The sequence below is a fragment of the Cavia porcellus genome, unplaced genomic scaffold, assembly GCF_034190915.1.
Source record: "Cavia porcellus strain 051 isolate PalLab524CR breed Dunkin Hartley unplaced genomic scaffold, mCavPor4.1 scaffold_19, whole genome shotgun sequence".
In the NCBI taxonomy this organism is placed as follows: Eukaryota; Metazoa; Chordata; class Mammalia; order Rodentia; family Caviidae; genus Cavia; species Cavia porcellus.
This window is the reverse complement of record NW_026947502.1, coordinates 24443509-24461768: the sequence shown is the minus strand read 5'-3', so window position 1 is coordinate 24461768 and position 18260 is coordinate 24443509. Positions and strand designations below refer to the sequence as shown.

General features: G+C 42.3%; 1 protein-coding gene across 1 annotated transcript in view; it reads left to right on the top strand.

Annotated features, from left to right (window-relative positions):
• Positions 1 to 18260, top strand: part of Lcp2 (lymphocyte cytosolic protein 2) — a 47230-nt gene that overhangs the window by 7426 nt on the left and 21544 nt on the right. The window contains exons 3-8 of the mRNA XM_013156209.3: positions 537 to 583; positions 9848 to 9913; positions 10358 to 10389; positions 11365 to 11402; positions 14682 to 14880; positions 17128 to 17225. Coding sequence (XP_013011663.1) covers positions 537 to 583; positions 9848 to 9913; positions 10358 to 10389; positions 11365 to 11402; positions 14682 to 14880; positions 17128 to 17225 — 480 coding nt within the window. The remainder of the gene's footprint in view (positions 1 to 536; positions 584 to 9847; positions 9914 to 10357; positions 10390 to 11364; positions 11403 to 14681; positions 14881 to 17127; positions 17226 to 18260) is intronic.

The following is an 18260-nucleotide window of genomic DNA, read 5'->3' as shown; positions in this document are numbered from 1 at the left end:
TATCATCCCTCGGGAAGCTTTGACAAGGCCTGATTCTCCCAAGACTCTTTACCTCCCCACACTGCCTCAGGTGGTGGGATGAGAGGTCCAGCCAGAAACTGCTCCACAGGGCTGGATCAGATGAATCTAACGAACACATTACCAAGATGTCCCAGCTGCATTCCCTTTGAAGATACCACGCTCTAACTGCTCCTCATCCTGGAAGACTGATGGGAGCCCTCAAATACTGGTTAAAGTACAGGGAACAGATCACAACATGGCCAAATTTAGCTCACAAACCAAATTCACTTGGTTTCACACATTTGGTTCTCATCATGTTTATTCATCGAAGTGAGTTATTTGTTAACCTTTACAACTCTGGAAATTTTACATAAAACCCACATTTCAAGATTCTGTTTGAAAAAGTAGACCCTAGCTATTCTTCGGGCTGCTGAAGTTGTTACTGCTCTTGGTAATTTCACATATTAATCTCCTCGCATGGCTCAGTGCCCTTCCTGTGGCTTATAACTTGCCTGCCATGTGTGTCTTCATTTCAGAACCTAACCGAAAATGACATTCAGAAGTTCCCGAAGCTCCGGGTTCCGTAAGTATTTCCTCTGATTCTGTGGGTAGCTGGGTGAACAGATTACAGTGGGAAAGGGTCCGGGAAACCCAAGTCAGTTCTATGTTACCGTTGGTTTGAAGTAGAAAATCAGTAAGGAAAGGTGAGAAGAGGGGCCATGTATGATAAAGAGAAGTTAAATGATTAATTATGAAAAGGAAGTAACAGATCCAACCCAGCTGGTGGGTTGGCTGCTCTGCCCAAAGAGAAGCTCCACTCTATTGCGTTATTTCCTGTCTTCCCAATGGGGTAGCTTGTGCCTGTGAAAACAGTACAAGTCAGGAGACCTGAAACTTCACCATCCATGCCATCATAGACTCAATAGTGACCTGAAATTTCTGGACCTACATTTCCAGCTCGGTAGAAAGAGAGTTGAATTTGCTGAAGGATGTCGTTTTGTCTGCTAATACTAACTTCTTAGGGATGGCTGCAGGGTGTTATGCTGAGGATAATCTTGAGGAGAAGAAACCCTGATTAATTACTAACGTTTACTGTGGATGCGGAAATGGAAAGTTGAAGCGTGCATATCTTTACATGTATTTCTCACTGTCTAGTAAAGGCGTTACCTACTCGAATCCCTGGAGAGCCAGTAAAGTGACACAAATACATAAAATAGACAGGCTGAAAATGGATTTATCTTTCATTTAGTGATTTATCCTTCATTTCACTCCTTTGAAAAAACATGACTAAGGAGAAATATTTCTCCGCTATATGGAAAATAATATGATTATGATTATTTTAAAAAATTAACCAAAATAAAGCCTCCCTGTTGGTGAAATGAGAGGGAATAAGGGGCTTGTGGCAGCCAGATATCACGTGTTCTAGTCAAAGAGTGCAGCAGGTACTAACTCCGGCTCGTGTGAATTCAGCTATCTCCAATCTTTGAATTTATCAGTAGTAACTAGAAATATGGGTTTTATGTGACATATCTGTTTTTAAGTGTTAGTTCAACTCTCTTTAAATATTGTGAAAGTCAAGTGAACATACTTATAAACCAAATTTTCTTGCGATGTTACCAATTTGTTTTTACCAGGCTGGGAATTGAACCCAGGGTCTCGAATGCCAGGCAAAGACTCTATTATTGACCTACATCTCCAGCTGTCCGGACTTTATTAGTTTGAAACATCTATTTTTGACATTTTCTGAGGTCTCATCTCTTTTTCTAAGGGATTCAGGACTCATAATGATTTTTTAAAAAAAGAAGGCCAACGGAATAAGAAATTGGAGAGTCTCATGAGTGGGGAGGAAAACCAGCATAGCTTAATTAAGGAAAGTATATTTAGAAGGATTATTAGGTTTCCCTTTTCCAAAAGGGTGAAGAAAAAGAGAGGAATAAGGACTTACTTTGGAGCTGCCTATTTCCAGGGACAGTTGTTGAAGATTGCTTGATCTTTTTAAGAATTTTCTCTAACCACTTTTGGACTTTTAAAATTTAAATTAAATTTAAAAATCAGTGCTACAGAAGCACTAGTCTTTCTCTCTCTCTCTCTCTCTCTCTCTCTCTCTCTCTCACACACACACACACACACAAGTACTAAAGTAGTTCCTCCTTATTTATGTTTTGCTTTCTGTAATTTCGTTACCCATGGTCAACTGCACCTGAAAATATCGTAACAATAAGATATTTAGAGACAGAAAGACTGATCATTCACATAATTTTTATTCTAGTATGTTGTGATTATTGTTCTATTTTGTTGTTAGCTATTTTTATTAATCTTGACTGTGCCTAATTTATAAATTAAACTTCACTATAGGTATGTATATATAGGAAAAATGTGAATTAAAACAAAGCCAAATATGCATATAAGGCTCAGTATCACCCATGTTTTCAGACATCTACTGGCTATGTTGGATTAACATACTGATAAATTTAATACACTGATATGAACCAGACCTCAGCTCTGAACACATGAAACTTTTGGGGAATACTTTATATCAAACAATAACAGCCTTACTTAAAAAAAAAACTATTCTTTTACATAGCAAATCTTGAAGATTCAAAATAATCAAACTGTTTCCAGGCAACTTAACTACATCCTCAAATGAAAATATAAATTACACACACACACACACACACAGAGTAATACAAGGACATTCATTATCCAAAAAAGTACAGTGTTCAGAATATAATCAAAGAAGAACATATATACTAAATAGTAGGAAAAGATGACCCATAATAAAGGGGAAAAATGACGTATCAAAATTGACCCATGAATGGCGCAGATACTGGCATTAACAGATAGGGTCAATATAGCTGTGGTTCATATGTTCAAAAAGCTAAATTGAGGCATAGGACCTACAAACAGACCAAAACAGAGCTGCTAGAGATGAAAAAAATATCTAGAATTGTATCTGATGGAATAATGTCTGAGATGATAAGTAAGCTACTTGGGACTGATGATAGATTCGACATTGCAGAAGAGAATGTTAGTACACATGACACAGCAGTAAGAACTAATCACAGTGAAACAGAGGGGAAGAATTGTAACAAAACTACAAAAAAGAGCATCAGGAAACTGTGGGGCAACTTCAAATGGCCTAATATATGTATGATTAAAGAACCCGCCCAGGCACAGTGGTGCTTCATTACATAATCCCAGCACTTTGGAAGAGTAAGGCAAGAGTTTGAGCCCAACTTTGGCATCTTTGTGATTTAACAAGACCCAGTCTCAAAATAAAAAAATTAAAAAGGGCTGGGACTGTAACAGTGCAAAGCTCACTCCCTAATACTACAAAAAAAAAAAAAAAAAAAAAAAGACAGTTTCCAAAGTACAGTAAAAGAGTGTGCATATGAACAAGGGAAAATACACAGAAATAAACTGTTCGGTGAAATTATGACTAAAGTGTTCCCAATATGAATAAAAACAAGGCCACAGATTCAGCAAAATTTAAATGCAAAAAACAGAAAGGAAACTACCTCCAGGCATATTTTAATCTTATTGCTCAAAACAACCAGTTAGAAAGAAATTAAGCAGGAAAAAATTCTTAAAGTAGGTCTGAGAAGAAAAGGACATGTTACGTATAGAAATAATGCAAGCAAAAGACAGGGGGACAATATTCTGAAGTACTAAAATAAAAAGATTGTCAGCCTACAGTTTAATACTCCAAAATACCTTTTAAAACGGAAAATGAAATTATTATTTTTCAGACATACAAAATGTGAATAAATTCATCACCCATTCTGACTTGCCCTACAATTATTTTTCTTTATTTTAAGTTTTTTTTTTTTTTTTTTTGGTACCAGGGATCGAACTCACGACCATGTGCTTGCAAGGCAGGCACTTATACCACTGAGCTAAATCCCTGGCCTATTGCCCTACAATTATTGTTTCTTTTTAAAAAAAAGTTCTTAAGGCCAAAGGGAAACAATGCCAGACGTTACTCTGGATCTGCACGAAAGAATGAAGCTTGCTATAAATAGAAACTATATTGGGGTTTATAATATGCATACTTGGCTCTTGAGGGCATTTGAGTTTGCATTTTCTGGGCTCCATACAATCTTAGAACTTCATTTGAGCTGCTCCTGGGTGCTCCTGGGTGCCGACTCTATGTCAGGCCTTGATTAATGATAAGATGAAGGAAAAGATGCCTATCCTCAAGACACTTACACTCTAAAGGGAAAATTGGACACACAACCAAAGCAATTATATACACACACATATGCATTTACAGGTTCAATGGGGAGGGAGGGAAGAGTGTTTCTCTGTAGTATTTGGGGAAGATACCTGGGAAAATGAAGCTTAGCTACATCTTGAAATGTGCCAGGAGTGATCAGATGAAGGATGGACTGCAGAACATTCTAAAACAGGAAGCATATTACAGAGTCCCAAGGTGCCAGTATGTTTGGTAGAATAAACTGTGGGTCAGAAAGGCTGTGGGACATACACAGGGAAGTGGAAAGGAGAGAGTCTAGAGCAGTGGTGGTGAACTTATGACACACATGCCACAGAAGCCTGTTGGTATCATTGAAAGCTCTAAAAGGCTCACCATCCCTGGCCTAGAATGACTGGTCATTATGTATGGGTCACAATTAACAAAGATTCTGTGAGCCATGGCAGGGGTCTAAAGGCATTAGTGAGGTGTGTGCAGCAAGGGAGAGGAGTACCAAGGTAGACTTGTATCTTGAATCTGCTCCAGGAAGTATGAAAGATGACTTAGAGGAGGGCTCAGCCGGAGTTGTGGGGTCAAGCAGCAGGTAGGAGTCATGGTCCCATTGAAGAGATAGGAGCTGTCCTAGGGCTATGGCTATCAAGATGGAGAATTTAATCAGAGCAGTAGAGGAATGGAGATAAAAGAGGCACTTTCAACCGGAAGGTCCTCTTCACCTTAAGGCTCACCTGAGCTAATATCTTTGAGCCATGTTTAAGTGCAAGGAGAAGGGAGTGGAGGTGACAAGTAGCCATGAGATAATATAACAGGAAGAGTTGCAACACTCTCCTTGCTGTTGGGCAGGGGTAAGGCTATCTCTTTAGCTATTTGGAAAATGAAACAAAAACTTGGCTTGTGTCACAGTGCCTTCCACTATGTTTGAATGCATACTCCAGATAAACCATGAGGCCAATCCATTTAACATGGAGAGTTAACCTGATGGGTGACGGGGGGGGGGGCACATCGAGAGAAGATACAGGATATCCCAACCCCTTTAGAAGAAACATAGAGCAAGTACCTGCTTCAGTCTCCTGATAAGCTAAATGACCTCAGTTTACCAGACAAGAAAAATAAAGCATCATTTATGTGGGCTATATGTTTTAAAATACTACTTTAAATATAAACAGACAGACAGGAGAGCTTAATGAGAAATGCAGACCCTGGGGTCAGCCTACTTAAACCTAATGATTCCACTGACCGGCTACAGAGTATGGGCAAGTTTACCCAGCTCCCTGGCCAGCTTCTTCATCTATGAACTAGGGATAATAGTAGAACCTACCTCAAAGAGCCAATGGGAAATTGGAGTAAATAATAATAATATGCCCTGAATAAGTATTAGCTATTGTAGTATGAAAAATCTTGACTTGTGTAATTTCAGATTTTCATTAATTATTTGCTAGAGAGGGAGAACAATGAATAGGATGATCTTAGGCCTTTGGGGTAAGAGGAATACAAACGTCAAATCTGACTTTGGCTCCTGCTAGCAGCAGGACCTTGGGGGAAGTTACTTCGATAGTCTGAGTCTCAGTTCCCTCATCAATGGAAGTGAAAACAACTCACAGATATTGGGAAATATTAAATGATCAGAATTTCCTGGCACTTCCTTGGACTCAAAGCTGTCCAGTACCTGTTCATTCTGTTTTCTTGTACACAGGTTGATATGTCTTGATTGTCACCTTAAAGGACTATGGACAGAAGTTGTGTTTATGTATAGTAAACCAAATGAAGATTACACTCCTCTAAGTATCTCTATTTCCTTCCTCAGTGCTTGAAAAGTCAATATTAAATGCATTTTTGGAAGAAGGCAGATTCTGGTGAGGAAGCTTATCCCCCTCGCCACTTCTCTGTATTTCTGCAGATATAGGCTGTGTGTCAAAACATCTTCAGTATTGTGGTACTGGAAGGTTCCTAAAGAAAACAGTGTGATGCATCTATTTATAGGGCCAGATTAAACCTCATGGTACACCTGAGAATGATTTGATGAAATTGGTAGAATACATGTTGAAAGTCTGCTGATTCCTATTTGGAGTTTATTAAAGGAGAAAATGCTACAATTTTACATTAAAATTCACAGTGTACCTTAAGAAAGAAGGAGAGGGTAGTACCTGGGTGGGTGGTGTAGGCAGCAGATAGATATTAGACAGCCCCTTGTTAATTCTCTCTGTACCCATCACCAAAAGTGAAATCAGGTTGGGGAAATCTGAGATCCCGCAAGAGAAGTAAAGCAGAACTTCATCTATCTCCAGATGAAGCTGTGAGTCTCCTAATAGCAGTGATGGCTTCCCGTCTCATCTACCTAGTACACCATTTTCTATCTGAGACAGAGAAGAGAGAGTAGAGGAAGAGGAGAAGGTGCCGAGGAGGGACTCAGAAGTGAAAAAGAACATTCTTATGTACCTGGAAGGATAAAACCAGGCCTCAACAAAACTGAAACAATTACGAGGCCTTTCTCCAACATGCTCCCTCCTTCACCTCCTCACCTTCCTCAATCTCTTTCATCCAGGGTGCTGTCCCACAACTGTCACTTGGTTTCCTCCCAAGCGAGTTCAGAAAACTTGCCTTGGTGGCTCAGCTCCACATTGACACTGGTCCTGTGGTCTTTGACAAACACCTGTCAGTGTCTCACCTTCTTTGGAAAAATGGGATTAATTATATTTGTTTGACCCTCGCATGGTTTAAGGCACAAGTGAAAACTGTAGGCATGAAGGACACGGGCAAGAAGTGGGGACACCATACTGCCCTCGGTTATTACTTCCTGCTCGTGCATGATGCTCCTCTGAGACATAACATGAAGATCAAAGGCCCTTCCTAAGTCACAAGACAGACGTCTTGGCTCCTCCCTGTCTCTTACTTGACAAGAAAGAATTTGAAATGTTTGACTGTTGGCTCAAAGAGGCTGCTCTATTGAGTCTTTTAAGGGAGAATATGTTGTTCCCTCAAGAAAGGATGAAATGCAGAGCAGAGAGAAAGACTGAACAACTATGTAATTGGAGGAGGGAGGGCTGAGGCTGAAGAGCTGGTCATCATACAGTGTCACTTTCCTGCAAAAGCCTGACTTCCTGCCAGAGGTTCAGACCCATTTCCAGGGCCAGCACAACTTGCAAATAAAGGGGAGCAGAGGGAACCACTGTCTACGGCTGCCTAGCCCCTCTGATTCTTTTCCTGGTGTAGAGTGAGGCCTGGGGTTTATGGAGCAGAAGGGGGTGGGTCACCTTCGGTCACTTACTATCACTGGGTCCTCTGGAGTTGGAATGCATCTTTTGCAAACTTGCACACATAGGTAGCAGCCACCTCCCCACACTGCTGCCAACCCTGCCACCCCACCAGCTGCTCTGGCAGTGATCCTGCTGGTGGAAAGCATTCTCAGCAGCCTATCAAAGCAGGAGGACTCTGGGAGCCCAAAGTTTGCTGCAAGCTGGACAGCGGGGCCCCATCCTGCTCTCAGCTCTCTGCTGCTCTTCTGTGGGGCCTGCGGTTTGGCATTTCCTTCCTAGCCCAGTTAGAGCCCCAGCAGCCCAGCCTGGCTGTTAGAGATACTGGTAAGAAGTGCCACCGCAGAGAGCAGGAGGCCTTTTCAAGATCGAGAACAGCGCTGTGAGCCTGGCAGAGCTCAACGGAGCTCTGTGGGATGGGGGTGTGAGTTGAGGCTCACCCACCTACCTCAAGTTTTTGCTGAAATATCACCTCTTTGTTGAGCTCAGATTGTTTTAAATTACAGTCTTACCCTATCCCTCACTTCAGTTTCGCCTTTGCAGCGCCCTCCCTGTACCCCGCTCACTGCGTGTGTGTATACATGGTACACGCTGACTGGATTTTACCTCCATAACTACTTCTTGTTTTTTTGTCTGCCTCTCTTTACAAGCCTTATGCTCCCCAAAGTAGAGATCTTTTGTCTGTTCTGTTTACTGATGCACCTTGAAAGCTCAGCAGGGTTCTTAGCATGAAGAAGACCCATTGTTCAGTACACTGGTGACCAAATGGAAGTGGCACTGCAGCCAGCACCACCAGAATACTGCAGGGTGCAGGGCACTTCCAGGGCTTCCCCAACCACCATGCCATAGGAGACCTTTGGCATACCCATCAGCTCCCCTTTAAAGGAACCAAAACCAACCATGCAGGCATTGTGATGGTGTGATCAGGAATGGACCCAGAAGTAGGCCCCTGACCGCTGTAAAGGACCTCTTCTACTGGGTGGTCTCTAAAGTCTGAAATTCCAACAGAGATTTATTGTGGAGCGTTACACATTGCCCTCTCTCTTTCTTTGTCCTGTTAAGTCCTCTGTGTGTTGATCACATCTGTCTGTCCTGTCATTCCTGTGAGGTAGAAGGGTTCTGAACACCAGTTACCTGGGAGGAAGTCAGGGAGCTGGAGGTGGGAAGGGAAGAAGGAGGCAAGAGCTGCCTTTGCTAACTGAACCATCCTGAGATGGCCATTAAGTAGAAGGAATATAGGTCACAGGCCATCTCATTGATGGACTGAGACAACAGTGTCTCCTCACGGGGAGCTTGAAGCATAAACAGAATTAACACAAGGGCTGGATATGTCGGGAGGATGTTGGCTTGGAAATTAGAGAGGCTGCTTTTTGGACTGATGTGTGTCAGGGAAAGATAGGTGGTCCTCAGCATTAACCTACTATATCCCTTCTTTTATCTGGAGCATTGTCACTTCTCCTGTAGAAAGAAAAAAATTATTGGACCACATCATCTCTGAGATCACTTCCAGTCACATGAAATCTTTCCTCTGGGTCTCATCCATGGGTGTTAAAGGAAGCTGGGGTCTCATGGCTTATGAGTTGGAGAATCTAGAATAGATGGATCTAGAATGTGGGGCATGTTTTGATGGCAAAACCCCAGCCTATCCTGGAGCCTGGAGATATGCTAATACAGACATTGTAGTACTTAAGGACCGGGTATATCTTCAAGGGTCTAGGCCAAGACTGGCCTACGAGAATTGGTAAAAGAGTCCCTCCTTCTGCATGTTGTGCTCTTATTGAGAGTACTTGTCTAAGTTTCTGTGAGAATCCATGTCACTAGGTAGAGACAGGGAGGGGAGAACGGACAGTGATAATAGGACAAAAACAGTCTGCTCCCAGTTGTGCTAAGAAATAAATGCAATGGACACTTGGGTCCTTTATGCCTAGGAAATGTTCTGAGGATGTCTGGAAGCAGCATCACCACAATGATTTTCAAACAAGAGTCACAAGACCCAGTCCCAGGAGTAATAACCCAATCTACTAAACAGCTATATTTTGCAGATCCCAAAGCCCAACTTTTAAAAGCAGGTGGATCCAGGTATGAGCAGATAAGTCTTTTAAGGGGAAACACTGAGTAAAACTTTGAACAGTCAGATGCAGATAGCAGAGAAGGGAGAGGGCTACTTGGGCAGGAGCAGAGCCAGGCAGTGCAAGGTCTGGTGCTGGGGAGTGAGGTGATGTGTTGTGGCAGGAAGTGAGGAAAGCCCTTAGAGCTGAAGATATGAGACTGGCCAAAGTTGGCCCACTTGCTCTGTGGTCACATAGACTAGGGAAACTCAAGACTTTGCAGGAAGCCCTGGACTGGGAAAAAAAGTTGTCTTCTCATCTGTCTCTTTATCTTATAGGATTCTCAGTAAGTTAAGTCAAGAAATCAACAAGAATGAAGAAAGGAGAAGTATTTTCGCACGCAAGTGAGTGGGGCAGCTCAGGGCTCGGTGTTGCCAAACTTTTGAACCCAAATTGAACCTTAACATGAAGGCACAGAACTGGCTTGTCTCACTGTTTGATCTTTGGTGGTTCCCGGAGTCGCAGGAGTCTGAGTCTTGAAGATGGTGCCTGAGGAAGGGGAAGGGACTCTTTTCCTGCCCTGCCTCCTGCCACAGGGTCTGGAACATTAGGGGAACTTCCCCAAGTGTGTCAGGCAGTCATAAGCTACAAGTTGCATCACAATGTGGATTTGGTGGTTTCCAGAATTTGGGGGGCAATCTAACTCTGCTTGCCAAGCAACAAGGGCACAAGCCTAGGCAGTAAGACATAGCCTCCCTTAGGGACTCCTCTTATGGATCTGAACTGGGGCAAGAGAGAGCTTTCTATGCCTCAACATGCCATTAATATAGTGTTCTTTGCCTTTGCAGACCCCAGGTCCAGCGGTTTCCTGAAGAGACAGGTAAGGGTATTAGCATTGGAAAGTGATTGCTTTGGGGGCGATATATATTAGATTCTTTTGCCTTCTGGTTTCTGAGTCTCCTAGGAGTTTGTGCAGAGGAACATTTGTCAGCCAGTTTTTACTCAGAAAATGCTTTGATCCAAATGAAGGGAGGGAAAATGCCACTCAGCTGGGCACCTGGCTTTAGATCCCTGTATATGTAGACTCCACTAAGAGACACTGAAGAACTCTGGAAGCTCTGAGCCTATCAAGACTCAGCCTTTGACTGAGCACCAGAATGAAGCCATTCCCCTGCTCCTGAGGCTTTAAAAGTTTTCCACTGTTAACTTGGGTGTAGTGCTGATATGTAGAACCGGGCCCTCTAGTGCTACTGAATCAGAAGTCCTAGGGACGGGACCCCAGATAACCACATATTTTGAAACACTCCTAGGATCCCTAGATGACTTTTATACATAGGAAAAGATTTTATATATAGGAAAGATTAAGAACCCCTGTTGCACTGAATAGTTTTATACTATTTTGTTATGTTTGATATTATCATGTGTGAAGGTATGGTCAACCATTTCGAAGAAAACAAGAGACATTATGGTAGACACTGTTGATATCCTGTTGTCTTGTTGTGAAGTCCTGTGTTGCTTGCATTGTTCTGTTCTGATTTGCTTTGTTTTGTTTGTTTTATTCTCTTTAAAATAAAAAAAATTCCAAAAAAGAACCACTGTGGCCCTATAGTAGAATAGGTTCCTCAGATAGAAATTCTATGGCTAATAGTTAAGTTGCTATCTTAGTCTGTTTTCTGATGCTATAACAAAATACCTAAGGCTGAGAATTTTATAAATGAAGGAGGTTATTTAGCTCAGAATCCTCAAGGCCAGACCACAGTGTTGGCAACAGCTCCGCTTAGCAAAAAATCACGTTAAAGTAACCGAAACAATGCACACTTGCAATAACTAATCCAATTCTTTGGTGCTTCCACAGAAAACCATGAAGAGGACAACGGGGGCTGGTCATCCTTTGTGAGTATGGTGTGGCTGTTCTCGCATCTTTACAGCAGTGTCCATAGTGGCTTTGTAATAAGAACTTGACTTCATGCTTGAGGAGCAAGGTCTCTAATAAGATGTTAGAGTGCCCATCCAGGGCTGAGAGGATGTGTAATGCAAAGGACCAAATGGTGACTTCGTTCAGGTTGGAAGCCATAAGGTTCTGCCTTTGCTAGTCAACTCTGCCATTCTAACACAAATGCAGCCATAGACACTGTGCAGAAAAGTGCTTTTGGCTGTGTACACATGAAGCTTCATTTACAAAAACAGAGTGGGCTGGACTTGGCCTCCAGGTTCTGGCTCACTGATCATACCATTGCTCATCACTGTCAACCCAATAGCAGCTCCTTCTCCCAATGCCATGCCGTTTCTAAAATTTTTTCCCTACAAATCTATGCTAAAGTAGCTCTTATTGTGAACTTTAATCTCTATTGTTGGCTCAGAGGGAAAATAAGTTTAGTGGGAAGGAGTTCCACTCCAGTTGGTTTTTACATTTGAGGATCACAGTGACCCTTGCAGTGTCTGATAGATTTTATACGTCTCCTCCCACAAAATTGCATGTAGTTACTGCCCATGAAACTAGATCCAGGCTAAGAGCTCTGTGATAGATGAAAGCTCAGTCTGTCCATTTTACAGATGAAGCAACTGGAGAATATGCTCTCTCCACTGGAGAATATGCTCTTTAGCTAATTAGAGGCAGACATGGGGCACAGGCCAACTGGCTCTCAGTCACATGGTCTTTTTTACCCCTAGTGAGCTTATAAACCAGGCATAGAACGTCCCTTGTCACATTAGGAGTGTGGTAAATGGAAATGTTTCATTTTTTAAAATTAGCAAAGTTTGTGCTTTCTGTCAGAACAAGAGAATATAACAGATTATTTTGTACAAAAGACAAAAGAAGGCCAGAGTTTCAAAAAAAAGTTTGTTTTTGCACAGAAGCTGTTTCTTGGCTACTCCTGGCCAGGATCCCTCCTGAGCTCAGCCCGAGGCTGGGCTTCCATCCTTGCCCTTTCTATAAACCAAGGGTTTCCAATCACTGATGGCCACGAAACTTGGTAGTTCCATGTGTATTCAACTCTGCACAGAGGACTACAGGGACTGCAGAAGGACAAACCCAACCACATGAGTGAGCATCTCACAGTGTGGATAATGCATGTGGCAGAATGTGATTGACAACAAAAACATACATATATATTTAAGCACCAAATGGTTGTGGTAGGTGAATCATAGTGTTAAAAGCAGAAATTCTGTCATTGATAAAGGCTTATGAGACTTGTTGAAAGTTCAAAGCAATGGGTCTCGATTAGACAGACAGGGAAAGGAGAATGTTGTCCCAAGATGCAGGGACTAGGAGGAGGCCCCTTATGTGGCTGTTAGTCATTGCTCCAAAATCCTGTTCTTTTAGGGTTTGGTCCACCTGATTGAGAAACCCAGACAGAACAGGGCAATGCCTTTTTCAGAGTTCAGTAAGGTACTTAATCTTCGTTTTTCCTTTCTAGATTAAAAAAATATATATATTCCTTAAGATAAAAGTGAACACACGAATCTTTCAAGTGAGCAATTTGAAGAAACTCTTCTCTAGCTGTCTATGAAAGTTGAGCTATCAGTGCATGCCTCTGTAAAAAGTTGCAGCTTGCTATTGCTTTGTTTCATATTGCCGTTAGTGTTAGAGCCTCTGGCATGTTTATTTGCCCATGTGACTTTGACATGACAGCAATAAGTCACGCATCACTCGGTGGCTGATGTGCCACATCCATGAGGACAGCATTGCAATGACTGGCCACTTTCGTGGATTGCTTCAAAGACAGTCACTACTACCTTGGCTTCCTATTCCCTGAGGCCCACAAATATGTAGAAAATAAAATAGTGTAAAAAATCTAAACTATCAGAAGTCTTTTCCAAGTGTACATCTTCAAACTCAGTGCCAGATATCATGAATAATAAGCTGTTATTTATATACACTCAACTCTTAGCATAAAAAACAACACAGCCATGAACCATTTTCCCCTCAGACTCATCTTAATCTGCTTCCCATGGCTGGACTTGGGTTTTCTCTGTTTCTCCAGTAACTGAGCCTTAGGTGTTTCCATCGGTTATGATGAGAGGAAATTTTTGAGCACAGACACACTAAGAATAGAAATAGCAACTAACAGCTGAACATGCTAGCACATGCCTGTAATCCCAGCACTTAGGTGGCTGAGGTAGGAGGATTGCCACAAGTTCGACGCCAGTCTGAGCTACATAGTTAGTTCAAGGCCACCATAAGCTACATAGGAAGACTCTGTCTCAAAAACAAACAAACAAACAACAACAACTAACTAGTTTTGTCACCAATGCTCCAAGTATTTTTTCAGTTTTTATTTTTCTATTATACAGTATATGTTTGCAGTATATAACGATCATGTTCCTTGTGAAGAGCTGATACATACTGCTTCTTTATTCCTTTCTCATCCCTTTCCATGTTCCCCATCCATCTCTTGGTCCCCTTCCTTTTTGCAAAAATCTATCTCCCTGTTTCCTGATATCTAGTTTTTATTTTGCTCTTTGCGTATATTTGGAGTTTTTCATGTAATACAAACCAAGTGATTTTTAAGCTTTGATGTGTAGTTTATTTCACTTAACATTATGGCTTCAAGGTGCGTTCATTTCCTACAAATGATTCAAGTTTATCTTTATGGCAGAGCAGTACTCTGTACAGTATAAATACAGCATTTACTTTATCCATTCATCTGTTGCTGGACACACAGGCTGTTTCCAAGATTTAGCTATGAACAGTTATGCTGCTATAAACATGGGAGTGCATGTGTCATTGAATGGGATGCCATTAACTCATGGGGACGATATCTAGAAAGGGAACAGCTGGGTTGAATGGAATTTCTAGTTTTAGTTTTGAGGAACCTCCATACATATTTCCATCTATTCTTCCTCTTGATGATGCTGAAGTAAAAAAAAAAAAAGTTTATGCAGGAGAAATCCCCTTTCTCTATCCCCACCCCAGCATCATCTTCCTTTCTTCTTTTCTCCACTGTACATAAAAAAGTAGGAAAAACTCAGCAGCTTAATAGTCTGAGACCTGGACCAAGATCCCGGGTCCATGACTTGCTGGCCTTGTGATGTTGCTCTCCCCAAAGTCAGTTCTTCAACTGTACTGTGGGAGGCACCATGCTTGGGCTGCCAGTCCCCAGGGCAGTGCCATACAAGATGGAGTACTGGGCTGCTTCTACAGGCTGTGCTGTTCCTACACTATGTTGACAGGAAGAAGATGACTACGAAAGCCCCAATGATGAGCCGGAAGAGGAGGATGATGGCGACTATGAGTCCCCCAATGAGGAGGAAGAAGTGCCTGTGGAAGATGATGCTGATTATGAGCCGCCACCCTCCAATGATGAGGAAGCTCTGCAGAACTCCATCCTGCCTGCCAAGCCTTTCCCCAACACCAACTCCATGTACATTGGTAAGTGCTGCTCCCTGGCCTTCCAGCCCTGGCAGCTCCAAGCCTAGCTCAGCATTAGAGTGTGGGGGGCTGATGCCTGGTGCTGAAATCTGGGCACCAATATCTTCTCAGTTTCTTAACGGTTATGTGGCTTTGGACAAATGACTCTGCCTCTTTGGGCTCCAGTTTATTTGGTGAAATAGGGTAACAATAATACACAGTGCATATGTTTTCTGTGAGCATTATAAAATCATTGCCTGCAGTGCCTAGTATCAGTACTGAACCCCCATGGAAGCGTGTTTTATGGTTGTAACACATTTGCTGGGTCACTCAGGTACTCCAGAGTGTTTTTCTGTTTCTTCTCACCTTTGGACCAAATCATAGTTAGGTGGCACTGCCACCTACAGACTGTCAGAATAAAAGTAAAGGTACTGAATGCAACTTTAAAACATTTAGATAAGCTTTAAGATTTTCATCATCCATTTGTTTCAATCAACCCATTTCTCTGTCATTGATTGATTCATCCACTCAATAAAATTGACAGATTTTCTATTATGACATGAACATCATTCCAAATAGTGGAATCATCAGGAAAGAAAATACAACTTCTGCCTGGCAAGGCTTATATCCTAACAGTTGTGATGACAGAACACACACACACACACACACACACACATACCATGCATACTATAGGATCAGGGAGTCAACTCAGTGGCTGATTTTCAATAACACACACGACAAAAACAAAACTCTGATACACTTATTCCTTTATAATGTTAAATGCTTTGTAATTTTAAAGTTCTTTCCTAAACCCTGTCCTAAGATTTCATTTTTTAAAAAGCATCCTGTATGATACAGGTAACATTGATCAAGTCGGCTTCATACCTAGGGAAATTGGGGTCCAGAGATGTGGAAAACTAAGTTCTTGAGTATCTCATATGTGCCAGTTAGAGACGCAGGGATCAACGTAGTCCTAAGTCTAAAAGAGTCATAGTCTAGTGGGTGAGGGAATATCAGATAAATGAGTCACACATTATTTAATTAAAGCATGAAATATAATTAGGAAACTGGTTTAGAGATGGCTTGTTTCCCTTATCATATGGTTATTAAGTTGATATTAAAGAATATTAAATATTTAAGCATTGACTAAATGAGGGGAGACATGGAGAAGGAAGAGCATTCAAAGCTGAAGTGGTTATGGCAAAAGCCCTGAGGTCTGGAGCAACTTGGTATATTCAAGAGGCTGAAAGACAGCTCTTTCAGCTGTCAGAGACGAGAGCAGGCTAGCCCTCACTATGAGCTCTCTCTCTCTCTGAAAGAGTCAGTCCTCTCCAAGACCTATGTAAAGTCTCCCATAGGACACCCATGCAAGAAGACCAGGCTCCCTTGCCTCTCATGCTTCTGCATCCTGTCCCTTCCCCATTGAAACAATAAGAAGCTGCCAGTCTATGAAAATGCCCTAAGGGATAGGTGTGTGGCTGTCAGAATATGTGTCATGTTTCTGTACAAGGCCAAACCACTGAAGATTATTTGGCTCAACAGAGTTGGTGACCAGCTCCTTCCTATAAGGGAAGAGATGAGCAAAACAGGAAATGGAAGGGAGGAGACAGCCGAGGGCATTTGTGAGGGTATGAGGGGAAGGACGGGACACAGAACAGGATCCCCATGAGTGGTAACAGCCAATTTAACCCTGCACAGGCAGCTGGCTGTGCTGCATGAGTGTGTGTGTGTGTGTGTGTGTGTGTGCGCGTGTGTGCATAGGTGTGCATCTGTGTTGGGGAGTATGTGTGCCTGTGCAGACATATATATGCACACATGTGTATGTGTCTGAGTGTGCATGCATGTGTACACACATGCACTTGCATATTTTGCATGCAGAAGTATATGAACATTTACTTTTTCACAATTTTTTCCTAAAAACACTCCCTTTCAGTGTGAACTAATTCCTAAGAGATCTCTTTTCACTGGCAACATCTCCGGTGAGAGATGAAATAAGATGAGAATTGCTCATATGCACACAGAGAGTAAAACATACTTGGACAGAACAAGGGACAGGCAGGGGACCGAGGATCGGCCTCCTCTTATGGGAGCGAGGCCGGGTTTTATGGTTGGGTGGGTGGCAGTCAGGAGGGTGAAGCTCAAATGTCCTTGGTGCCCTGAGTTGCCCAGTGTCGAGGACAGCAGCTGTTCCCCGAGACCCTGAGTTTGGCTGGTGTTCACCCTGGCTTCCATTTCTCCTCTCATTTCGATATTCTTGTGTTTTTGCAGACCGGCCTCCTGCCGGAAAACACCCCCAGCAGCCTCCTGTGCCACCCCAGAGACCAATGGCTGCCCTTCCTCCACTGCCTACTGGCCGGAATCACTCTGTAAGTCTCCTCCCCTTCTCTAGGGGGCTTTGTGTCCACTGTGATTATTCCTTCTGCCAGACAGAAAATAAAATTATAAACATCTTTAATTCTTACTCTGTAGGAAAGGATTGTCCCTAGGCTAGGAAAATGCCTATCTGAGGACTCAGTATTTCTATTCTGGCATTGAAATACTAGTGTTTTTTACTTACATCATAATGCTTATTGGCATTTTCTTTGTACCATATAAACTACTATATAAGAAAAAGTCCCCTTCCAGTATTCCTTGTGCTATGATTTCCCACTATTTGCAATACGCAAAAACTGTAAAATAAACTTAAAGAGAAATAAATTAAGACCCTGGCTTTTAGATATTGCTTAGGTCCTGAGCCTTCGGCTCTTTCTTGCAAAAGGACTTGCGCCACCTTCTGTCTAAAGTCTGACATTCCAGGTACAAATGCCTTCAGATGACAAGATTTGAGATACAAACAGTCCAAGGGAAACAGGAGGCATAGACCCCTTTCCCTTTCCCTCAAGCATACAGCACAGCGCCTGTGGTTCTGATACATTTTCAGAGTGTCACTGAGAAGCTTAAACTAAGGAGTTGATAACTAGAAATGTGACCTGAACGTTTTTAAACTTAATTTAGTTTAATTTAACTAGCTTTATTTTGTTTTATTTTTGAGACAAGGTTTTGCTAGATAGTCCAGGCTGGCCTTGAGCTCACTACGCACCCCCAGGCTGCCTGAATCTCACAGCAATCTTCCTGCCTCTGCCTCTGGAGTGCTGGGATTACAAGCATACACCTGGCAGTGACCTTCATATTTTAATAACTGTAACAGATGCCAAAGTATCAGGACTAGAAGGAGAGAGATGGTATATTTTTCCCCAAAGCTCAAAATTCAGACTGTACCACAGTGAGGACCGTCTATCTGAAAATAGGTGGCTCGCTCCTGCTGGGTGGCAATATTGAATGGGTGTTCCTAGAGCCAAATTTATCTACAATTTTTGTTGTTGTTGTTGTTTCGGAACCTGAAGACCTTCACCTCCATTCCT